Genomic DNA, 25,799 nt, shown 5'->3' on the forward strand with positions numbered 1-25,799 from the left:
TTCCCTCTATGCCTACTTTCTGGAGGGTTTTTTATCATACATGGGTGTTGAATTTTGTTGACAGCTTTCTCTGCATTGATTGAGATGATCATATGGTTTTCTCCTTCAGTTTGTTAATATGGTGTATCACGTTGATTGATTTGCGTATATTGAAGAATCCTTGCATTCCTGGGATAAACCCCACTTGATCATAGTGTATGGTCCTTTTATTGTGCTGTTGGATTCTGTTTGCTAGTATTTTGTTGAGGATTTTTGCATCTATGTTAATTAGTGATACTGGCCTGTAGTTTTCTTTCTTTGAGACATCTTTGTCTGGTTTTGGTATCAGAGTGATGTTGGCCCAGTAGAATGAGTTTGGGAGTGTTCCTCCCTCTGGTATATTTTGGAAGAGTTTGAGAAGGATAGGTGTTAGCTCCTCTCTAAATGTTTGATAGAATTCACCTGTGCAGCCATCTGGTCCTGGACTTTTGTTTGTCAGAAGATTTTGAATCACAGTTTCAATTTCAGTGCTTGTGATTGGTCTGTTCATATTTTCTGTTTCTTCCTGGTTCAGTCTCGGAAGGTTGTTCATTTCTAAGAATTTGTCCATTTCTTCCAGGTTGTCCATTTTATTGGCCTATAGTTGCTTGTCTTAATCTCTCATGAACCTTTGTATTTCTGCAGGGTACGTTGTTACTTCTCCTTCTTCATTTCTAATTCTATTGATTTGAACCTTCTCCCTTTTTTTCTTGATAAGTCTGGCTAATGGTTTACCACTTTTGTTTATCTTCTCAAAGAACCAGCTTTTAGTTTTATTGAACTTTGCTGTCGTTTCCTTCATTTATTTTTCTTTTATTTCTGATCTGATCTTTATGATTTCTTTCCTTCTGCTAACTTTGGAGTTTTTATATTCTTCTTTCTCTAATTGCTTTAGGTGTAAGGTTAGGTTTTTTTATTTGAGATGTTTCTTGTTTCTTAAGGTAGGCTTGTATAGCTATAAACTTCTTTCTTTGAACTGCTTTTGCTGCATCCCATAGGTTTTGGGTGGTTGTGATTTCATTGTCATTTCTTTCTAGGTATTTTTTATTTCCTCTTTAATTTCTTCAGTGATCTCTTGGTTATTAAGTAGTGTGTTGTTTAGCCTCCATGTGTTTGTATTTCTTACAGATTTTTTCCTGTAATTGATATCTAGTCTCGTAGTGTTGTAGTCGTAAAAGATACTTGATACAATTTCAATTTTCATAAATTTACCAAGGTTTGATTTGTGACCCAGTATATGATCTATCCTGGAGAATGTTCCATGAGCACTTGAGAAAAATGTGTATTCTGTTGTTTTTGGATGGAATGTCCTATAAATATCAATTAAGTCCGTCTTGTTTAATGTATCATTTAAAGCTTGTGTTTCTCTATTTATTTTCATTTTGGATGATCTGTCCATTGTTGAAAGTGGGGTGTTAAAGTCCCCTAGTATGACTGTGTTACTGTCGATTTCCCCTTTTATGACTGTTAGTATTTTCCTTACGTATTGAGGTGCTCCTATGTGGGGTGCATAAATATTTACAATTGTTATATATTCTTCTTGGATTTATCCATTGATCATTATGTAGTATCCTTCATTGTCTCTTGTATTAGTCTTTGTTTTAAAGTATATTTCATCTGATATGAGAATTGCACTCCAGCTTTCTTTTGATTTGCATGGAATATCTTTTTCCATCCCCTCACTTTCAGTCTGTATGTGTCTCTGGGTCTGAAGTGGGTCTCTTGTAGTCAGCATATACACGGGTCTTGTTTTTGTATCCATTCAGCCAGTCTATGTCTTTTGGTTGGAGCATTTAATCCATTTACATTTCAGGTAATTGTTGATATGTATGTTCCTATTACTATTTTCCTAATTGTTTTGGGTTTATTTTTGTAGGTCTTTTCCTTCCTTTGTGTTTCCTGTTTAGAGAAGTTCCTTTAGCATTTGTTGTAAAGCTGGTTTGGTGGTGCTGAATTCTCTTAGCTTTTGCTTGTCTGTAAAGCTTTTAATTTCTCCATCAAATCTGAATGAGATCCTTGCTGGGTAGAGTAATCTTGGTTGTAGGTTTTTCCTCTTTCATCACTTTAAATATGTCCTGCCACTGCCTTCTGGCTTTCAGAGTTTCTGCTGAAATATCAGCTGTTAACCTTATGGGGATGCCCTTATGTGTTACTTGTTTTTTTTTTTTTTTCCCTTGCTGCTTTTAATATTTGTTCTTTGTATTTAATTTTTGATAGTTTGATTAATATGTGTCTTGGCATGTTTCTCCTTGGATTTATCCTGTATGGGACTCTCTGTGCTTCCTGGACTTGATTAACTATTTGCTTTCCCATATTAGGGAAGTTTTCAACTATAATCTCTTCAAATATTTTCTCAGTCCCTTTCTTTTTCTCTTCTTCTTCTGGGACCCTTATAATTCGAATGTTGGTGTGTTTAATATTGTCCCAGAGGTCTATGAGACTGTCCTCTCTTCTTTTCCTTCTTTTTTTTCTTTCTTCTGCTCTGCAGTAGTTATTTGCCCTATTTTATCTTCCAGGTCACTTTTCCATTCTTATGCCTCAGTTATTCTGCTATTGATCCCTTCTAGAGAATTTTTTATTTCATTTATTGTGTTGTTCATCTCTGTTTGTTTGCTCTTTAGTTCTTCTAGGTACTTGTTAACGTTTCTTGTATTTTCTCCATTGTATTTCCAAGATTTTCAATCATCTTTACTATTATTATTCTGGTTTCTTTTTCAGGTAGACTGCCTATATCCTCTTTATTTGTTAGGTCTGGTGGGTTTTTACCTTGCTCCTTCATCTGCTGTGTGCTTTTCTGTCTTCTCATTTTGCTTAACTTACTGTGTTTGGGGTCTCCTTTTTGCAGGCTGCAGGTTCGTAGTTCCTTTTGTTTTTGGTGTCTTCCCCCAGTGGCTAAGGTTGGTTCAGTGGGTTGTGTAGGCTTCCTGGTGGAGGGGACTAGTGCCTGTGTTGTGGTGGATGAGCCTGGATCTTATCTTTCTGGTGGGCAGGTCCATGTCTGGTGGTGTGTTTTGGGGTGTCTGTGGCCTTATTATGATTTTAGGCAGCCTCTCTGCTAATGGGTGGGGTTGTGTTCCTGTTTTGCTAGTTGTTTGGCATAGGGTGTCCAGCACTGTAGCTTGCTGGTCGTTGAGTGGAGCTGGGTCATGGCGTTGAGATGGAGATCTCTGGGAGATTTTTGCCGTTTGATATTACGTGGAGCTGGGAGGTCTCTTATAGACCAGTGTCCTGAACTTGGCTCTCCTACCTCAGTGGCACAGCCCTGACGCCTGGCTGGAGCACCAAGAGCCTGTCCTCCACAGGGCTCAGAATAAAAGGGAGAAAAGAAAGAAAGAAAGAAGAAGATAAAATAAAATTAAGTATAATAAAATAATATAAAGTTATTAAAATAAAAAATAAATAATTATTAAGCAAATAATTGTTTTTTAGTAATGAAAAATAAAATGGACAGACAGCACCCTAGGACAAATGGTAAAAGCAAAGGTATACAGACAAAATCACACAGAGAAGCATACACATACACACTTAGAAAAAGGGAAAAATATATTTATGTCGTTTCTCAGAAAGTCTGCCTCCTCAATTTGGGATGATTCGTTGTCTATTCAGGTATTCCACAGATGCAGGTTACATCAAGTTGATTGTGGAGATTTAATCCACTGCTCCTGAGGCTACTGGGAGAGATTTCCCTTTCTCTCCTTTGTTTGCACAGCTCCAGGGGTTCAGCCTTGGATTTGGACTCGGCTGAGGGCATCCGTTCTTTGCTCACACAGGACGGGGTTAAAGGAGCAGGTGATTCGAAGGCTCTGGGTCACTCAGGCTGGGGGGAGGGAGGGGTACGGATGCGTGGTGAGACTGCGGCTGCAGAGGCCAGCTGGACATTGCACCAGCGTGAGGCGCGCCGTGCGTTCTCCCGGGTAAGTTGTCCCTGGATCACGGGACCCTGGCAGTGGCGGGCTGCACAGGCTCCTGGGAGGGGAGGTGTGGATAGTGACCTGTGCTTGCACAGAGGCTTCTTGGTGGCGGCAGCAGCAGCCTTAGCGTCTTATGCCCGTCTCTGGGGTCCGCGCTTTAATCGCGGCTCGCGCCTGTCTCTGGAGCTCCTTTAAGCAGCGCTCTTAATCCCCTCTCCTCGCGCACCAGGAAACAAAGAGGGAAGAAAAAGTCTCTTGCCTCTTCGGCAGCTCCAGACTTTTTCCCGGACTCCCTCCCGGCTAGCCGTGGCGCACTAGCCCCTTCAGGCTGTGTTCACGCAGCCAACCCCAGTCCTCTCCATGGGATCTGACCTCCGAATCCCGAGCCTCAGCTCCCAGCCCCCACCCGCCCAGGCGGGTGAGCAGACAAGCCTCTCGGACTGGTGAGTGCCGGTCGGCACCGATCCTCTGTGCGGGAATCTCTCCACTTTGCCCCCCGCACCCCTGTTGCTGTGCTCTCCTCTGCGGCTCCGAAGCTTTTCCCCTCTGCCACCCGCAGTCTCCGCCCGCGAAGGGGCTTCTACTCTGTGGAAAGCTATCCTTCACAGCTCCCTCCCACTGGTGCAGGTCCCGCCCCTATTCTTTTGTCTCTGTTTATTCTTTTTTCTTTTGCCCTACCCAGGTACGTGGGGACATTCTTGCCTTTTGGGAGGTCTGAGGTCTTCTGCCAGCATTCTTTAGGTGTTCTGCAGGAGTCGTTCCGCATGTAGATGTATTTCTGATGTGTTTGTGGAGAGGAAGTTGATCTCCACGTCTTACTCTTCTGCCATCTTGAAGCTCCTCCCCCTGTATAGGCTTTTAATTTAAGATAGATTCACGTAGGTATTACTTGTTATTACTCGCTAGCTTACTGTTGATAGAAAATCATTCCTCACAGAAGGTATGTTTTTTTGAGTGATGTGACTACTAAAGACAGATTTTAGAAAAGTAATCTGTTTCAAACAGTGCAAAAATATCAGTGATCACATTTGTAATTTTGTTCTTCAACTAGTGGGGAGCCATTGGGAGTTGAATAACAATCATGTTTACATTTTTGGAATGCTCTTTGGTAGTAAGACTTTTGGTAGTAAGTAGGCCAATTAGAAGAACTGAACTAAGGAGCAGTGGGTATGAAAACGAGGAGACAGACTAGGTTATTTTCGAAGAGGAAATTGAGGCTCAGGAGAAAACACATGGCACAGATACAGTATCACAGAAGATTAGTGGCAGAGTTAAAATGAGCACCAAGATATCCAGACCCATGTCCAAGACTTTTAAGCTATTTCAGAACTCCTCATCACATTTGATTCCTTGACAGAAAATAACTGCAGTTGAAAAAAATTTGAACAATCATGTGCCACTGTGTTGACATTTTTGTAAGTAAAAGACGTTACTAGGGCTTCCCTGGTGGCGCAGTGGTTGAGAGTCCGCCTGCCGATGCAGAGGATCGGGTTCGTGCCCTGGTCCGGGAAGATCCCACATACCGCGGAGCGGCTGGGCCCGTGAGCCACGGCCGCTGAGCCTGCGCGTCTGGAGCCTGTGCTCCGCAACGGGAGAGGCCACAACAGTGAGAGGCCCGCATACCGCGAAAAAAAAAAAAAAAAGGCGTCACTAGCTTCAGGGCCATGAAAATGCTCTCTTAGCAAAGTCTCAGTAATTTTCCAATATGATTAAAATTCCAATTATGTCACCTTACTTGTGAACAAAATGAAAATATGTTTTGTATAAGTCTTACCATTTGATAGTTTAAACCAATTAACAAAACCTGACAGCTGGTCTAGAATTTGAGGTAAAATTCCCCTGCTGACTCAGGCAGTGAATAAGAATTTAATGTTCATTAAAATATGTCACAATCTGAGACCCAAAACAGGTACCATCTGTCACCATTTCCTACTACATACCTAGGTATATATACAGTATGCTAAAACTCTCTTATTTACAATCAGTGTAATTTGTTTTGAAATATTATCACTAATAACCCATGGGATTTTCTCCTACTTTTCATTTGAGGTGGGGGATGAGGAGTCATGTATTTCATTCCTCCTGATACATCATTTTGTCCAAATCATGTCAGTCTGTTAGTTTTCTATCATCAAAATTGAGGTTTTATTTGGTGTAAAGAATAAAAAGACAAGGACAGAAGAAACTGATGTGAATTCTAAGACTTGTAGAATCAAGTAGGTTATCATGGGGAGGCCCAAACCTACAAGAAATATGTTCCTGGGGAAGAGTACTGTTGCTGTGAGGATTCGTGGTGTCTGCCAGGGAAGGACAACTCTGGGAAACTTGACAAAAGAGAGGATGGTGTGCAGGGGCTGCAGGAATACTGTGGAATTAGGTCACTATCAAGTGTCTGTGAGATCAGATGGCAGGGACAGAGTGCTTATGGGAGCTTGGCAAGTCCCTGTTGACAGTGCTGTTTCACCAGGACTTGCTACCTTGACCTCATCTCCTGTGATCACCCTCAAAGAATTCATCCAGATAGTATCAGTGGTTCTCAAAGTGTGGTCCTTAGACTAGCAGCATCACCTGGGAACTTGTTAGAAAAGCAAATTCTTAGGCCGTATCCCAGACCTACTGACTCAGAAACTCTGGAAGTGTAGGGCCCAGCAATCTGCCCGTTAACAAGCCTTCCTGGTGATTCTGACGTTCCCTCAAGTTGAGAAGCCCCCACAGTGGATCATTCTACCTAAATACAACAACAGGTGATTAGAAAGAATTGCAGTACTCCTTACATATGGACAAATAACTACACATAAAATAGGTACAGAATTCAGTTTTGCCAGTTTAAGAGAAATTGTCTTGGCATTTCTCTCTGAAGCATACGTCTGATGAGAATAGGGTGAAGACTTTCTGGGCCTTTTGTAAGTATACATTCTCTTTTCACTTCAAATCATCTAATCTTGACCAGATAGAACATGTTTATTCTGTCTTCTTGAGCAGCTTATCTGTTTCTTGCCCATTTCTACTGTTGTCCAATCTGATTTATTGGCTGTACTTTCCTGATTACCTTGGGAGGTATGTCCAGGTGCCTCACTTCTATGAAAATAAATTATATTTCTTCTTTTAAAATCCTAGCTGACCTCTGCCTTGTACATGTTTTCTAGACCTTCTTTTTGCCTCCTGAGTTTTCTAGAACTCTCTGGTTCTCTGGCAGTCAAAGATCTGTAATCAATTCTTGATATGCAGAAAGACATCTTTTTTTATACTCTAAATATTAGTAACAATTAAATCATAATTATTTGATATACACACACAAAATCCAGGCTTAAAATAATTGCTCTCCAAGGGTAGATGGGAGAAGGCAATTCATTACTGTGTTGCAGTGTATCTGGCACCACCATGGATTTCCTGTTTTCTCCCTCTCTTGGTTATGGTGGGAGAGTACTTCAGGAACTGGGAGACTTTAAGAGGAAGAAAGATTGGGAGAGAAAGAGAGAGGTTGGCCCAGAGCCAACAAGGGGAAACAAACTGAGGTAGCACTACTATCCTGCCCTCACCATTAGACAAACACAGATCTAGAATTTACTAGATAGAAGCCTTGGTTAGTACAGTGTTTTTGTCATACAGATTTAGGTAAAAATATATTGATTTGATAATTCCACAGTTTTATAATAATGCTGTTTTTATTTTACCTTGAGTTATTTTCCCTAATTGTATTCCTTAATGGCGAATGTTCCCTTTATTTTTGTTATGTTCACTAAGTGCTTCTTTTTTTTTTGAATTTTATTTTATTTTATTTATTTTTTAGACAGCAGGTTCTTATTAGTTATCTATTTTATACATAGTAGTGTATATATGTCAATCCCAATCTCCCAATTCATCCCCCCCCACAACCCGCTAAGTGCTTCTTCATTTGGTTTAATGTTAACACAGGAGGCTTCGTTTCATTTGCCACTAAATCTCTTTGGGTATCCAATTACTTTTATAGATCATCTAAGAAAATCTTTTTAAGTAACATGAGACTACCCATAAATTTCCAACACAAATGGTTTCCCTGTCTTCAGATTCAGCTTATATATCTTAATTCATATTTTGGTCTATTGCATTCTTTCAGACTTAGAAAAAAATAGTGAAAAAAACAATTATTGAGGAGAAACTAGAAATTCACTTCAAAACTTGCTTTTATTCCCTAAAAATGGCTTGCAGTAAGACTGCAATATAAAGAACACCAGGTGAAGTAGATTCTGAGAAAAGGATGAACTAATTGAAGGAGACACTGGAGCAGTCTGCAGTTAAGAGCTATCAATGCAGGTGGCATGCCAAAATGAACTACATAAAGTGTCCTTTGAGCGGAGGGTGGGGGTGGGGTGGGAAGGGGTGTGTATGTTGATTTCTCTCTGTCGATGACACTTCGGTTCATGAGCAGTTGGGACATCTGTTTCATACTCATTTCTTTGCCATGTGCAATGTTAGTTGTACTTAAATAAATTTGCATTATTTTGGAAGGACAGGTCTCACAGCTTAGTTTATGTTCGTTGTAGTTGCTGCTGCCAAAAAGGGGATTGTAAAGGGGCCATAAAATAATTCTCTCCTTTCTTTCTTCTTACTCTATGTTTACAAATTACATCAGGGACTAGCATTTGGGAGACGGAAATGGGATTTCCCAAAGCATAGGTTGACCTTAATGGATAAAATGAAAGAATAAGCTGCCCTGATCTACTGATTTCACACAAGCCACTTTGTTTATTCATTCTGTATCAACCAAATGGCATGCGTAACCCTCCATAGCTCCCAGGAACTTTGGAAATATGAATGGTATAAAAATACTTCATAAAACACAAGCATTTAGTAAACAGGCAAAGTGATTCCAAAGGATTTGTGTTATACTCAGTTACTTAGTTCTATTACTTAATGGGCTCTAAAATTAGCTTTAGAAGATAATTACTCAAATAGCTGAAAGTTAATAACAGATGCTAAAAAATGAAAAAGTCAGTAAACTGAATAACAAGATTTTTGTATCCAAATAATGAAAAGAATGTAAAAATCATAGAAATAAATAATATTGCAAATTTATTCAAATAATCACAGCATTTCAGATTGGGAAGGCCCCTTAGCCATGCTCATCTTCTCAGTTCACCATCTTTTCTTCAGTACTTCTGGCATGTGATATTTTATTTGAATTCTATCAGAAAGTAGAAAGAAATTCACTAACATCCAAGAGCCATGCCTTTCACTTTAGAAAACCTCCAAATGTTAAAAAGTAATTTCCATATGTTGATCTCTGTTTTGCCTTTTGAAGCAATGCTACATTTTTACTTGGCAGTTTTTCAAAAATGTTTAGGTAGTTCGTAAGTGCCTCAACGAGGTGTTTATTCTACATCTGACTTTTATTTCTCTTCAAGGGAACGTTATTTGGATTATAATTTTCTACTTATATTTTTATGAACTCTCGATCTTTTGCAGGCACAATTATAATCTTTCCATATGTATACAAATGAGAAAGTGCATGCAAAAGCGAACTGAACTATAGTGTTTCATAAAATGTAACCTAGGCTTAGTCTGTGTTCTTCCTTGTTTTAACAGGTTTTAAAAACTGATCTAGAAAAGAAAAAGCAAACCATGGACAAACTCTGCTCACTCAACCAAGATCTTCTTTCAACACTGAAAAATACATTGGTAGCCCAAAAGATGGAAGCATGGCTGGACAACTTTGCCCAGCGCTGGGATAATTTAGTCCAAAAACTTGAAAAGAGTTCAGCACAGGTTAGTGATAATAATTAACCTACAGTAAATTATCCTTCAGATTTTTTGAAATCTGCAATAAGAGAGTGGTGCTGTAACCCTGCAAAGGGTGTCACTAGATTAGTCCTTGCTAAGTATTCAGTTGAATAACAACATGGCTCTCTTGGTTGCCTTGACATTGGCGAATGTGGTAGAAGTGGAGGAGTGAGTGCTAGTGGACTGAACTAACTACTGCCTTAGAGTGTAATCCCCTCCAATTCAATGGGAATGAGGATCTGAGTGACTCAGAGCAGTCGGACAAAATGCTAGGGAACTGTGTCATCACACTGGAATGATCCCTGGAATGATGAGGGCTATTAATTGACCTCTACATTTTACGTATGAGAAAATGAAGTTTAGGGAGGAAAAGTGAATTGTCCAAGGAAAGTCAGTGATAAGAGCAGGACTAGGGCCCAGGTCCTTTGATTTCACTGAAGACTTATTTCAATTAGTGCAAGTGAGGTTTTAACCAGTGGATTTTCTGCCATAAACTGTTGATTCATAAAATCATGCCGCTTAGTTATACTAACACATATAGGCTGTAGATTAGGAAAACATCTATGTTTTACTTGTAGTGTCATGTGTTTTTATGCTAAGAATTGTAAAAGTTTTGATAATTTTTTTTAATGTGATATTTTTAAACTAGAAACTTTTATTATCTGATATGGTTATTAGATGGTGGAATCATGGGCAGTCATTCAAAATATTAACATTATGTTTAATAGTGTTTAATACATTCTGCCATATTGTTTCACATTATAGAAGCTTTTACTAATTGGTCACAGATCATAGTTCAATGCACCATGCACACACCTCTATTAAAGCCACATTCAGTAGCTTTAGGCATGTATCTCCTCTCTTGTGAGACAGTACACGGAATTTGTTTTTTGATACTTGGCATCTGATAAGTGGCACTTAGGAAATGTTTGTTGAAAGATGAAGAAATGAAGTTTGAAGTATTGCTTCCAAGAATATAATTTAAGAAAATATGATCAGCCAACATATATGATTTTCAGTCACAGTTCAATCTTTTTTTAAAAACCAAATTCATATTTAAAATTTAAAACTTGAAGGAGTATCAATTGCAGTAATTTCTCATACAGTCATTGGGCAATAATAAAAATTCTATTGACTATATTTTTGGCAATTACTTGATATAATAGTGATTTTACCACGAGATCATGATTCTTCTTATTATATGTAATCTGGCCTTGGTTACTTTGCATGATCATTGGCATTTATGTAACAAATATGTGAGACATTAGAAAGTGTTATACTTTTTAAACCATCAGTGATATCATTCCAATATATACCCACTGGTTCCATAGATTATTGGTGCTGTAAAATAGTGAGTTACCATGTTAAGAAGCACTGGCATTATTTGATGAAGATATTTTGAAATGTGTCCCTTTAAGGGGATGTATTCACGGAGGTGTACTGGGGTTAACAAAAGGTTGCATTCTGGTTCACTTGCCCTATTGGCAGTGGTTTTCCAAACTTGGGTCTGCATAATAGTTACCTGGGAAACTGATTCAAATGCATAGTCCTAGATTTTGTGCTCAGAAAATCTCATTCAGTAGGCTAGTAATCTGCATGCAGCCTTTGATAAAGTCTGTAGAACATATTTTTTTAAAACATTGAATTAGTAAGACAGTGACATATGTGCCAGTCCCCACATTCTGGTGTTCCTCAGTGCTGCCTGAAATGGGAAGAACGGAGACCTTCCTAGCAATATATTGATAGTATTTCCTAGCAGTATATTGCTAGTATTTAAATATGCTCATTCTGTGGAATGAGACTTGTGCATCTCATCAAAATCTTACTTATTTGATTATTTTAGTTGGTTAAAAAATAAAATAGAAACCTTATTTTTTAATGGCTTAAAAGTTACGAGACTACCACCTAGGGCAACTTACTTAACCTCCTATTTTTGAACTTTATGAAATCTATGGTAAAACAGTGGTAACTTTGGTTTGTGTAATTCCTTATATAATGATTTCCAACATAAAACATATATCTGCTCTACTTGCTCACTGGGGTTTGATGAGGGTAAAATAAAACCATAGACATGAAAGCATTTTGAGAAAAAAAGGTTCTCTTGATATGCAAGGCATTCTGTTTAGTGAGTGTGGACAGCTTGTTGTAAGTTCACTATGATTTTTTTAAAATTTATTTTTAAACCATTATACACTCTTATACCAGACCAGAAGCAGACAAATGGAGTTATATTAGCAAGTTGCTTCCTAGGACACTAAGCTTGAGCCTTTCTTAAGCTCACGTCTAACTTTTCACTCATTGTTTTTTTCCAAAAATGCACTATCATAGGCCCAATCCAAATCATTGTTTGGGAGTGGGGGGCTCTTAGGAAGCTACCCAGGGAAAGAGGAATTAAAAGGAGATAGAGTGAAAAAAGAAATAGTATCTTGTAACTAAAAAAAAAAAAAAAAGTGATTTTCTTTCTTACGTGTCACATTGAACTTAATCAAAATTGCATAAGAATTCCAAGAATGTTGAGGGTAAGGTTGTGACTTTAAAGAACAAAGCTCACTTGTATGCATATATTCCAGCATGTTTGTGGGGGAAAAATAGTCACATTAATGACACAATATACTCAGTCTTTAAAAAATCCTTTTAAATGATTGGTATAAAGAATGAGCAAAGTTCTGGTAATGGTTAAAATCCAGTAGGGTGTTGGAATTGTGACTGAGATGACAAGGCATCCGATCGTGCTCATGTGTGCTCATCATGTGCCCGAAATTTTGACTGCTATTCAGGTCAAGGCTTTGAGGGATTTTGACCTTATGAAACAGTAGCATGGCAAGAGATCAAAACATGAAAAAAAATCAACTATGAGGGCTGCTCTGTTGCATTTCAGAGTCAGGTTTGGCTTGAATAATACCTGGACACAAGCTGAAGATGCTGAAGTTGATGAGAAGGCAGCCTAAGAAAATGGAAATACTTTCTGTTTCCAAAAGTTAAAAAGAATAATAACATTTGCTATGTGGATGCTTAAAATGAGAAAAGAGAGCAAATGAAATACACCTTGAATTGACTTATTTAAATACTCGAATGACCCTATATTTCCTCCAAACTTTTTTATAAACGTGCTTATTGAAATTTACTCAGCTATTTTTTCCTAAATGCCGTGCCCCTGGTGGACATATTTATATTTTGATTGTAATTAGGGAATACGATAGTCAGAAATTCATTATAGTTAATACTTTAAATGATTTGAAATATTAGTTTTCGCATTTAACTGAAATCATGGTATACTATGGACAGGGGATATTATTCATTTGCTTTATAATTTATTATGGTAATTTATGTTAGACTTGGCAGCATGAGTTTAGACGTAAGAATATATCTATCTAGATAAGTCCAGAAGTTCTATAGCCTTGTGATTTTTTTAAACAGTAAATTATCTTCTTTGCCAGAAATAAGGAACATTCTATGACTCGTGCAAGTTCATAGCTCTTATTCCCATTTTATCAATATTTTGCTATATTCCTAATGACCATTTTTGCAGTGTTCTGAACTATGAGCACAAATATCTTAAAGATAAAATTAATATCCTCAGAATTCCCCTCCCCTTGAACATGAGCGTACATGTTTATGCTGTGTGTGTCTGTGTCTGTACTCATGGATTCCCAAATAAAGAAAGTGATTATTATGTATGGATATATCTGTTCTACATTATTTATGTCCTTCTGAGAGTTTTAAAACTCCTGCCAGACATGTAAGTAATGTAAAACATGGTTGAAGATAATAAGCTAGTGTTTTTCATAATACCAGAAATGCAAATAGATGCAAAAGCATTAAGATGAAAATTACTGTATTTGCCTTTCTTTTCAGAGTTCATTCTCATATTTTAGAGATCTCTGTTTTTACTCTCCATAAAATATTTTACATGCACATTCTGACTGTACCCATTCTCAAAGCATTATTTTGTAGACCTCTTGATACATGAAATGTAGTTACAATTGGTTTGCCTCTCATCTTTTTGCCAATGGTTTTAATTAAAAATACTCTAAGGCCTTTCAGTTGACAACCCTTTTTCAGTGGTTCCTGAAAGCTCTCCAAGTCTAATCAGTCTGCTGCCAATTAAAAAACAATTTTAATGGTTTTATAAAACCCATAATTAAAACAAAATTTCCTCATTTATTTTAGGTTTTTATCTTAGTTAATTCATGGACTAACTATCTTGAATTTTAGAGCATCTTTTGGTTAATTGCTTAGGTTAAAGGTTTTATTAGAAAATTTCCAAGTTATAGCTCAAATAACCTTGGGAATTAACTGTATTCTTTTGCTACCTTCAGCTAAAGTAGATGTTTGAGAACAGGCCTTGTGTGCATCAGTGCAATTGGTTTTATGTTGTAAATTCATTTATCGACAACAACATAAAATGTTGTAGGCACTGAAAATTTAAGAGACAAGAGCTGAATTAACTGTTGGAACCACTCATTCCTTATTTATAAAATGAAAAATTTGGTCTAGGAAGATCTCTGTAGTGTCTTTCCAGTTCTAAATGTTTATGATGCGTTTCTCTTTTCTTGAAATTTTATATAAAACTCTGGAGTAATTAGTGAAGAGATTCCAACTATCTCCATTGTATAAATCTCAGAGTCAGCTGGAAGATGATAATAAAAATGAAATTCTGTTCCTATTAGAAGAAGACTGGCTTCTGAAATAGTTACATTTCGCTCATCATGAGTATGTAATTAAAATACTATTAAGATAAAATACTCAGCATCTATATGATAAATCTATTGTTTGTTGACAATAAATGAAATAACACAGCAAGAAAAATCCAAGTTTTTTCTGTATGCTTAATAATCTGCATCCCTAGTTAAAGAAAGTGTTCCATTACTTCCTGCCAGATGGTGTGTAGAGGAAGGTCAGGTGGATCAGAAAAAATAAATTTCATTGCTTCTTGAATTTTTGCAGATGTGGCTAATTCACAGAGTTGCTCAAATTCTGTGTTTAGTATGTATCCTGAAGCCAACATGTATCTCTTTATTCTGACAACGTGTACCAAAGAGAAGTTGAAGTGAGGGACAAAATACATAAAATTAAAGAGAGAGTTTTACGGAATAAACCTTCTTAACCATCATATAATATTACATTTCAAATAGGAGAATGACTTCTTTTATGATATCTTTTGAATATTGACTCTGTGCTTATGATTCTAATATCAGTATATATTCAATAAGTTATATTGCCTTAATAGCAGTATCAAAACAGGGCAGTAATTGATATTACAGTTTAGTTACCAAGCCACTCTCATGAACTTGGGCACTCCTTGTATGCTACACCTAGCTGTGTTAATTCCTTGGCATTTGTTCATGAGATAGAACATTTTTTAGCCTTTTGATTAATAACCCAGCTTCCTTTGTGAGCACCTGATCTTTTACCCCAGGTTTCTCATAAAGTTCAACATATAAATCCTTTCTGTTGCTTAGAATTTTGAATCCTCACACCATCATCGCATATTTGTGCCTTGTGCTACCATGCCTGTGGAGATAGTTTTAAGCCTGGATATCAGTTATCAGCTAAAACTGTTGCTATGATTATGCAGTATGTTTTAAACTGTAGAACTGCAACCCCTCTATGCCCATTAAAAATCAGTGATCACTCTAAAGTTCTGTATGTAATAAAGAACACAACGAGAAACTTCAATCAACACTTGTCAACCTGCCTGAAATTTTTACCTCTCATCTATAAAATGGGAATAAACTTAGTACTTATTCTTAGGGCCATTGTGAGGTAATGATAGCCACCACTTACTAAGCTTTTACTGCAGATACTATTTTGAGTATTTTAAATAAGATAAGGGATGCAAAGCACCTAGCATAATGCCTGGAATGTGGAGAGAGCTCCATGACTGGTAGCTATTATTACAAGTATAAGTATTTTAATAATAATGATAATAAGATAAATTAGGTAACTAATTTTTTATAATTTTAATCTCTTTTAGTAAGTTTTTTTTTTAAATGTTCAAATAGTATCTCACAATACCAGTAGAAATCTCTAACATCAAAACTTACAAAGTCAAGACTATTTAAATAATTAAGTGGTGCAGTTAAGAATATGGGCCAAACTGAAAGAAAGATAACAGCACAAAGTTAATTTAAAATATAAGAACAGGGCTTCCCTGGTGGTGCAGTGCTTGAGAGTCCGCCTGCCGATGCAGGGGACATGAGTTCGTGCCCCGGTCCGGGAAGATCCCACATGCCGCGGAGTGGCTGGGCCCGTGAGCCATGGCCGCTGAGCCTGCGCAACGGGAGAGGCCACAACAGTGAGAGGCCCACGTACTGCAAAAAAATAAAATAAAATAAAAAATGAAGTAAAAAATAAAATAAAATATAAGAACAGGTGGTAAATACAACCAGTTGCCCATGAGAAACTGGACACAGTGCTGGAAAAGAAATGTTTCCTTTCGTTATATGCTCTTTTACATTCTTTAAATATGCTTGAATGTACATGTAGCTCCTTTTCAAAATGTGCATTTTTAAACAAATGGAAGAGAAAATGGTAAGAAAGATTTTCATTGTTTGAAAATAGTATGTTTTTTCTAGACCTACCCAAATTATACAACCTTAATGCAAGAAGACGTTCACCCTAGAACTGTCAAGATACTGGGCAAATGCTCTTCCAGGTTTTCTCACAATGGGAAAAATGTAAATTTTGGAAATTAACCTATATCACTTTATAAGTAAAGAAGGTTCGGTTTAGAAAAATTCCTGAATTTTCTCTGGACTTTTTAGTGGTTATTACTAATATGTAGCAAGAGAGTACTTATTGTGTTCAAACATTATGTAATTTAATTCTTGCTTCCAGGATGGGGTACATATTTTGCGAGGCTCAGTGCAGAACGAATATGCAGGGATTCTTTACAAAAATTATGAAGAATTTCAAGAGGGTGACAGCAGAGCATGAAACCAAGAATGAGATCCTTTTGAGTGAGGGGACCTGGGTGACTACATAAGTTGCACACCCATGAAGCAGGCCTTGTTTGCAACACCCTTGTGAGAGATGTATTATCGTTACTGTTTTACATATGAAGAAAAGAAATCAAAGCTCTGAGAGAGTAACCAGTCTTCCTCAAATATTACAGGATGTGAACTGTGGACCTGTTGTTTGAGAACTGTGGAGCCTGGCTCAGAGACCTCCACTTTTAATCACTGTAAGGGGAACTAGCTTCCAAACCTAAAGACAAATAATTATTTTCCATTTTTACTGGCTAGTTAACTGATAGATGAAGGGGCTAGTATTTAAAAACAAATCTATTTTGTTTTCTTGAAGACATTTACATGCAGTTATTTTCCATACTTGTATTTTTCATATGGAACTCACCTTGTCTCACAATTATTTGTGTGGTTGTCACCTTCACTACTATACTGTGAGATCTCTAAAAATAGAGATTCCATTGTATTTGTTTCTGGGTGTCCTGTAGTGACACATATCGAATAGATGTTAGAATTTAATTGAAACATTATGATTCAGCTGCTGGATAACTCATGCAGTTTTAGATTGCTTTAATTGAATATGATGTCCAAAGTCAGAAAATCTAGGTTTTGGAGCACCCGATTAAATCTAGTTCTAGCAAATACCTGGTATTATAGAGCTTGGAAATAAGATTTATTAGAGTCATGATTATCAAGCTTCAGACCTTTAAGACTGTCAGGTGGAAACAATACTCACTCTTTGTTGTTTCAGGGTTCAAAACAAATTTTATTTATTTATTGATTCAGGCCACGCAGCACAGCTTGTGAGATCTTAGTTCCCAGACAAGGGATTGAACCCATGCTCCCTGCAGTGGAAGCACAGAGTCCTAACCGCTGGACCGCCAGGGAATTCCCAAAACAAATTTTATATGAATGAAGTCATAATAATGCAGGCTTCCACTAGGTGTAAAGATCTTTGCCAATGGGAAAATTTGATGCCATACTCAGGAAGGAGTTGTCTGCTTCTGGAAGTAGTGAATCCTGTAGTAAGGAGGAGGTTATACTCAGTGACCTCCATAATCCCTTCCTGTCTATATTTTTAATGATTCTAACATATAATTAAGTGTTTACAGTCAATAACTAAAAGTGATGGGGAAATTTAGTACATGACCAATTGTTTTTTATTCTGGAGTAGGTTTTGAAAGTAATTATTAATTTGTTATATATAATGAATTATACCCTATATTTACAGGATCAATGCACAGATGTTTTCTTTTTTCTGTATCCCAAAGGAAATGAAGTAGTTTCAAATACAGTATAGTGATGACTATAGTATAGAACAATTACAGACTGCTATTATTTTATTAAAAATATTATTTTTTCTTTCTTATAAGGTTTGCTATATTCTTAAATGTCTTTTCATAGTATATAATGTTGCCATTTCTCTTTACCTTCCGTGGGCACATCTATCCAATTTCATAATAAGTATCAGTTAGAAGATATTATAACATTTTAGAAATTAATTTCACAGCCAAATATTCAGTAGCACAAATATTCCATAACATTAGATATAACTGCAAAAAAATAGCTTTGTATTTTCAGAATCTCTGCATTCTGGTGCCTGCACATATAAAAGCAGAAATTTTCCACCTGAACAATATTTTCTTCAAGCCCTGATTGTATGCAAAAACAATTTGCCCATGGTTAAAAAAAATGTTACTCTGAAAAAATTAAATGCTCTTGGAATCCTACTTAAAAACTCTGTGTTCCTTTTGGTTAAAGGTAGAATTAATTTTATCATGTAATTGTCATTTTGTGTTGAGTTCAGTTAGGTTTGAGGTTATATCTTAAGCATTTTTAAAAACTGTTACATTCTGCTTTCATTTTGGCATAACTTGTCGATGGACTATATAATTATAGTTTGAAGCTCAGTGCTTGATTCTGAATAATGAATCTATGGAGATCTTAGAGAAGATAAAACCTGTGCTTGACACATGTAGAAACTTGATATCTCTTAATGTCTTTTTTTTTTTTAAACTATTTAGGCTACCTAAATGGAAGTCCCTAAGGCCTTGGCATATGTAAAGATGTGGCTTGCACAAAGGGTAGCACCTTCAAAATGTATTTGTCAAAAGCAATTTTTACATAAGACACCATGACAAAGGATTTCATTACTACATGTCAATTCCTATTTGGAAGCTGAAATCAGAAGATCATGAGGCTTCCCTGCTTTCTTCCCATTGAGGGAATTGGTCATCATGTGTGAGGCAGGGAGGTTCCCTCAAACCTCTTTCTTATCCCTTGGCAAATTCAGGAAAATCAGTAAATCTAATCTTGGTCCCAACCAGATCCTTGACTATGTGTATATTTAGTATGTATAAGTGGATCCAAAGCAGGCCTGTTTTGGTCTCCATGGAAATAGATCTTCCAAAAAATTTGGCTTACTGGAAGAGTAATGATTAACATCACAAGAGGTAACTTTTTAGTCTTAATAACTGGAGGACTGTGAGACAGAATTGGTGGTTAAGGCAAGAGGATGTCTCACCGTTTTGTGACTTGTCTGTCTGGTAATGCCTGTGTACTGAGGGAATGGCCTCTCACGACTTGGGTCACAAATCGTATCATTTCAAAGAGTGATGATCTATGTCTAAAAAAAAATCTTTGTAAAGTCTGAACACAAAGTTAGTGTGATTCTAAACCAAGAAGAATTGAATGCTAACTTTGGATACTCAAATATTTTAACAGATTGACTAATTTAAATCAAACAGGTGTAGCGTGCTTTTTAACATTCGAATAATATTCAGCTTAAATGTATTTCTGGACTAATAGGCATTTTATATTAATCTTTTATTGTACTTCTAAAGGGCATATCACTTATTTGATTAAAAAGTCATTCATTACACAGTTCAAAGAATTTTGTCTAAAAATTTATAGACTATAAATAATTATATTTATGAAAACCAAAGATGCACTCAGTGCACTATTTAATAAACATATACAATGTTCCAGGCAATGGAATTAGTGCTGGCATACCTGAGCAAAATTTACATTAGTGTTGTAAACACTTTAAACAGCATGTCTAATTAAATGACAGAATGACACCCTAAGTTTTCCTCCTTTGCCCCACTTATTTCCCATAGCTTGACCAATACATTGAAGAGGCGCTAGTTTACTTTTGGTTTTGACATTACTTTCCTTTGTGGTTTCAGTCAACATAACTTAAGTCAGATAAAACAATTTGATTTGGGTTCAATATGGTGCTATTTTGATCTGAAGGTCAATTTACCAACAAACAGGAACAGTTTCTCATTATTTTCCTTCACCACTCCAAGCAGTCTTTGCTGAAGTCTTTCAAGCAGTGTGTGACCTCTGTTTCGATACTTCTTGCAGATTTCACAGGCTGTCACCACCACTCAGCCATCACTAACACAGACAACTGTAATGGAAACGGTAACTATGGTGACCACGAGGGAACAAATCCTCATAAAGCATGCCCAAGAGGAACTCCCACCACCACCTCCCCAAAAGAAGAGGCAGATTATTGTGGATTCCGAAATTAGGAAAAGGTGAGAAGCTTTTGCTCATGGCTTTATCCTCAAACGAAGAGTAATTGTTAAGCAGGAAAACTCATTTACAACTATTTTGATGGCAGTGTTTTTACCTAAACAATATTTCCAGAAGCCTCGGGTGCCTATAATGTCAGTTAAGTTAGTGAGACAAATTATGAAGTAAGTTTTAAAATTTTCCCCAAGCAATCCCTATCCCAACAAAAACAGAATGCTTAATGGAAATACTATTTTCTGGATTGAAAGAAGAAACCACAAGTGATGGATGCCTTTTATCCTGAAAGTTTCCTTTTTTCTTATCAAGAGCCTGCTTGTTCAGTGCCTACTTTTGCATTAAATGCCTTTTTCCAGTAATGGAAAGGACATTTTCATGAAGAAGAAGTACACCTATAATAGACACGATCCATTCTGTTAGTTTACGAGAACATAATGTCTCAATCTGCGTGTCCTATATCAGGAGTAATTACAGAACAGATTTCCTGTTCTTTGATATTTATAAAGTCTTATCTTGTAGGTGTTAGAATTTTTAACTGAGCTTTTCGTGGATATTCTCAACTAGACATTGTAGATAAGTTAGGTATTATGTAAATCAGTAGATATATTAAACTGATGGGAATAAAATTTCATAAATGCGAAAGCTAGCATGAAAATCATAAAACTGGTACAATTTCCTTTTCATGCCAATTATTATAATTCTAAGATTAAGAAAGAACATTAAAACCTGCCTTAATGTTTCTAAGCAGCATGTGTTTGGGAGCACATGGAACATTTGACATTAGAATTAGTGTATACAAGGGTAGGGAAGCATGAGAAGAACATATACCCAAAAATAGCGTGTCAGATGTTTTAGGCAAAGGAAGAAACACCTAGAAAAGTTTTCAAGTACATCATTTGGGACTTTCAGTACTTCCCTGTTAATCCGTGACTTTTAACCTACTTTCATAATTCCACTGTAGACCACGGGGCTTTTCTCCACGGTTGGAGCTCCTTGGCTGAGTGAACCCTCTCATTCAGGGCTCAGCAAACTGAAGCCTGCAGGCTCAATCCAGCCTGCTGCCAGTTTTTGTAGGGCTCATGAGCTGAGAACTGTTTTTTACATTTTTAAGTGGTTGAAAATAATCAAAAGAAGAATATTTCATGACATGTGAAAATTTCTGAAATTCAAAGGTCAGTGTGCACAAATAAGGTTTTATCAAAACAAAGTCAGACTCATTCATCTATGCATCATCCTTGGTTGCTTTCACATCAGAAAGGCAGGGTTGGGTAGTTGTCACAGAGACTATATGACCTACAAACCCCCAAATATTTACTATCTGGCCATTTACAAGAAAAGTTTACTGAGCCTTGTTCCAGTCAAATGGTTCTCAGAATCTTTGAATATTGGCATTCTATTTGGGGCAGAAAGTTCCAAGAACTCTACTCATTATAGTGGTTGAAATTTTAACATTCATTGATGGAGAAAGAATGTGACAGCAAAAATAAATCAGTAAAGCTCTTAATGAATTTGCTTTTTATTAATCCTAAGAGCATGGCGATTAATTTGATGCCTTGTTAAATATATGTCTACAGACAATGCCTAGTGGGCACATGGATTTATGGATCCTTTGCAACAACCTAACAGCTCTCCAACAAGTTTCCAAGCAGAGCAATATGGAGACCTAGTTGATCTACCCCCTAATATGTTTGGGACCCTTCTAATACAGATATTAACAGAGCAACTTGATTTCTATCATTCTCTGTCTTCAAAAGCTTATTCTTGGCTCCTGTTTGGAGAATGTATTTGGTTAGGAAAAATGTGTTCTGAGTACTTTTTTGTTTTCAAGAAAGTGTGACTAGTGGTGAAATATTTTGTCTCCTAAACTCTGTTTGTATCATATGCTCTCAGCAGTTTTTGTAAGTGCTTGGAAGCATGTTCAATTGGGAACATAAAGAATATATTACTTAAATAAAAGCTAACACTTATTGAGGATTTTATTATGCACTCAGCACTAGATTAAGTGCTTTGTCTGCATAGCTCATTTATTCTTCCCACTAACCCTCCCAAATAGGTATGGCTATTATTACTATTACACACAGCTTCAGAGTGCCTGAGCCAGGATTTCAGCTGAGGTAACCTGACTACAGAACCTGGACCGTGTAGGAACATGTTTCTTTTGTAGATAAATGACAAAGGTGATCTTATGTCTTGGTTTGCCTGAATCATCCCAAATTACACCTTTTGTCCCAGCATAATTATATAAAGCACCAACTTTCACTCTCACATGTATCCTGATTTGGGCAGTAGGGTAACATGGACACTCTGTGCAAGACTCTAGATTGATAAGTTTAGACTGAACAAAGAGAGGAAATGAGAAAACATTTAGGAGCAATTAAATCCAGTAAGTGATCATTGTCTGCAGGATGCAATTTGGTTAAAATACTATAATGGTTCCAGAGGCGTCATGCAAACATGACTGAAAACATCATGGTGGCTAGTGATTCTCTGTTGTCCCAGGTGAGAACTGCTAGTGTTTAACTGTCAAGACTGTAGTCTTGGCAATCTATTGGGTGCTGATTTTTAAAAAAATGATCCCTTTTTTCAACTTCTTTGATACACTACTGGTTCTACTCCTACTACTCTTTATCTGACTTGCTTTCTTCCTTTTGCCTAAGTCCTATGGTACTATCTTATAAATTCAAATCTTTTTTGCCCTTCTGACTTCTTTATCTGAATTATCTCCTCTCATTGATTCAAGTCTGGCTCTAAATGAGTGACTCCCAAATTTCATAGCTCTATATCTGACTCCCTCAAATTTCACTTTTATGTCTCTAAATCTATGATCTGCATCCAGGCAGTGCTTCAATTTTTATTTTCATCAAATGCAAACATTTGTTGCCTCCAATTACCCACACCTGGTTACTCAGACATTGCACACGTATTTTAGTTATTATAACTCATTGACTGTGTGGCTAAAGAAGTAGCAAATATTGGAAAAATCATGGTCTTTGGAATCAGAATTACTCAGGTTTGAAATCTGCCTGTTTTAATTACTAGCTTATGATCCCAGGCAAATTACCTAATATCTGTGCCTCAGATTCAGTATCCTCACTTTATTGAACACTGAGGATTAAGTAAGAAGCATTTAATACAGTTGCCTGTAAGGTAGTTACAATTCAGTAAATGCAGTAGCTGTTGTTCTTGTTTGCTTATGTGGATGTGATAGAGGCAGAGGCAGTGGTGGAAGTGGTGGTGGTGACTGAGGTGTTGATGATAGTGAAGGTGATGGTTGGTGGAGAAAGTAGAGATGGTGCTCATGGACTATTGGTGAAAAAAATTCCATAGTGAGCATTCTCTCAAGCTTACCAAATGTAACAAAAAATTGCCTTTTCATCTTCCTCTTCAAAACAGAATTTACCACCTGACTTCTCCATTTGTATCAGTTTCTCTTTCCTTTCTCCTTATTTATTATTATTGTTACACTATATTATTGGGCAAGTGTCATCATTTTCCAGTCATTCTAACTGCCAGCGCCATACTCTAAGCCATATACCTCCCTGGGGCCAGACTTGCCCACCCCCCTTTCTGATCAATCTGCCTTAAATTAATATATCTAAAATTGCTTTTATGCTGACCCTCCAGACTTGAGATCCCCATAACTCCAGTTGTCCCCATAGTAAAACACAAACCCCTTCTTGTGGTATAAAATATTTTTCTCCCACCAGTTTTTTGGGTAGCTTCCCCGAAATCTTTCCACTTCATCCAGTACATTACATTCCTTTTTTGCTCTATGCCTCAATGTCACCCACATATATTTTTCTCATCACCAATCACAACAAAGGAATCCTGTTATCAGATTTTTTATATTTTACTTAGATTCCATGTATAGTACCATGCATACAATAAATAATCAATAAATATTTGTTGAAAGAGTAATAGAGTTCAATTAATTGTGATAACTAAAATTTTATTTTTCAGTAGCATTTAAGAATTCCATCTACTTCTTCATGGAATTGTTTTTAATAATAAACAAGTGAACATTCGAATAATCTTTAATATTCTAATTTTACCCATTAGGATATCATCATTTGTTCAAAACTATTAAGGGATTTAAAATTCAGCTTTGTACCACACTATAATTTCTTAATTATCTAAGGTACATTTAGTTGATTCCTTAATAATGATACAATTTCTACATTTGTAATATTTACTGCATAAATTGTCCTCCTTACACTAAGATATACAAAAGTCCTTGATGACCTTGGGTCACAAGGTAATTATTTCTAATAGTAAATTATCCCTGCAGTTCAGTGATAATATCTTACATATAGGTAATTATCAGAGTATGGAACTCAGAATAGGTTAAAACTAGATCTATTATATAGTAAATTGGGATTTATCGAGGAGATTAGTTACTAATCATATAGCAGTTATTTAAAGAGACTTTTCACAAAAGCGTTCATTTACATTTTTGTATCAGCCAGGTGAAAACAATGGCAAATTGAATTGTTTTTTAAGTAAATGCTATCTCAATAAGGATAATGTTTTTCAGCTATGGTGTTAATAAATGAGTATCTTTGACCTCAAGGGAAGTAGAGAGATGTCTCGAAATATCTAAATTCACCAAGTCTCTTTATCTTCTTCTAGGTAAGCAGACAGTCTTAAGTTTGCTTTTTCTCTCTATGTCCCACATGCTTACTAAATGGTGGAATAAATGACCTAGACAATTATGTACCTGCATAATTATTTTGTTTTCTATTTTTCAGCTTAATTGTGCTTTTTCCCCTTTTTTTAATGTCTGCTGCCTGAATGATGTTAATTTATGTCACGTCCTTGGAAGGAAGTTAGATAAGGCCTGTCTTTTTGCCATTTTATGAGATTAATGCGTAAGCTATTTTTGTTTTAGATATTTATTTTAACTTTGATTCCCAAACTATAATCTGGAAGTTGTAAACTAAAACATTTTAACTTATGCAGAGGATCTAATTAGATGATTAATGTGTCTAAGAGCTAATTTTTTTTTATTTTCTATATGATAAATTGATCCTAAAATACTTGGGATGTTGGACTCAGTAATAATATATTTTTTTTCCATTGGCACTGCCCAGTAAAATAAAACTTTGCTCCTTTTATCTAAGGAAACTAGACTCCAGACCTGTTCATGGTTACAGGTTAATTGAGGTCCAGAAAGGTTAAGCAACTTGCTTTCAGTTGCAAAATAAGGACTAGTGATGAGTCTCCTAATTTCCATTTCAGTGTTAACAGTTGCAATGCCCTACTTCTTTTTATGTATTAGAGTCAAATGACCTTGGTCATAAACTCAAATTTCAGTTTAGAAACTATTTTTGGTGAATAATAGAAACCTTACATACCATCTTCAGATGTTCCGAAAAGATAACTATCCATTTAAGGTTCTTAAAGCTAATTTGTCATATAAGTCAACAATAAGTCAATAAATGTTTTGAAGAATGTAAGAATGTTAATTCTAGAGGCATGCTAAGTGGCCAGAGAACACTTAGAGCAGTGATACTCATAGTGCAGTGCATGAAACAGCAGCATCACTTGAGGACTTGTTAGAAATGCAGACTTGGAGGACGCTCCCCAAACTTGCTGAATCAGA

The 25,799-nt window shown here is 36.4% G+C and overlaps 1 protein-coding gene across 1 annotated transcript in view; it reads left to right on the plus strand.

Moving 5' to 3' along the window:
* DMD (dystrophin) overlaps nucleotides 1-25,799 on the plus strand; it is a 2,123,521-nt gene that overhangs the window by 649,584 nt on the left and 1,448,138 nt on the right. Inside the window, exons 16-17 of the mRNA XM_060138437.1 lie at nucleotides 9,495-9,674; nucleotides 20,027-20,202. Coding sequence (XP_059994420.1) covers nucleotides 9,495-9,674; nucleotides 20,027-20,202 — 356 coding nt within the window. The remainder of the gene's footprint in view (nucleotides 1-9,494; nucleotides 9,675-20,026; nucleotides 20,203-25,799) is intronic.

This window comes from Lagenorhynchus albirostris, chromosome X (assembly GCF_949774975.1).
Source record: "Lagenorhynchus albirostris chromosome X, mLagAlb1.1, whole genome shotgun sequence".
Classification (NCBI taxonomy): Eukaryota; Metazoa; Chordata; class Mammalia; order Artiodactyla; family Delphinidae; genus Lagenorhynchus; species Lagenorhynchus albirostris.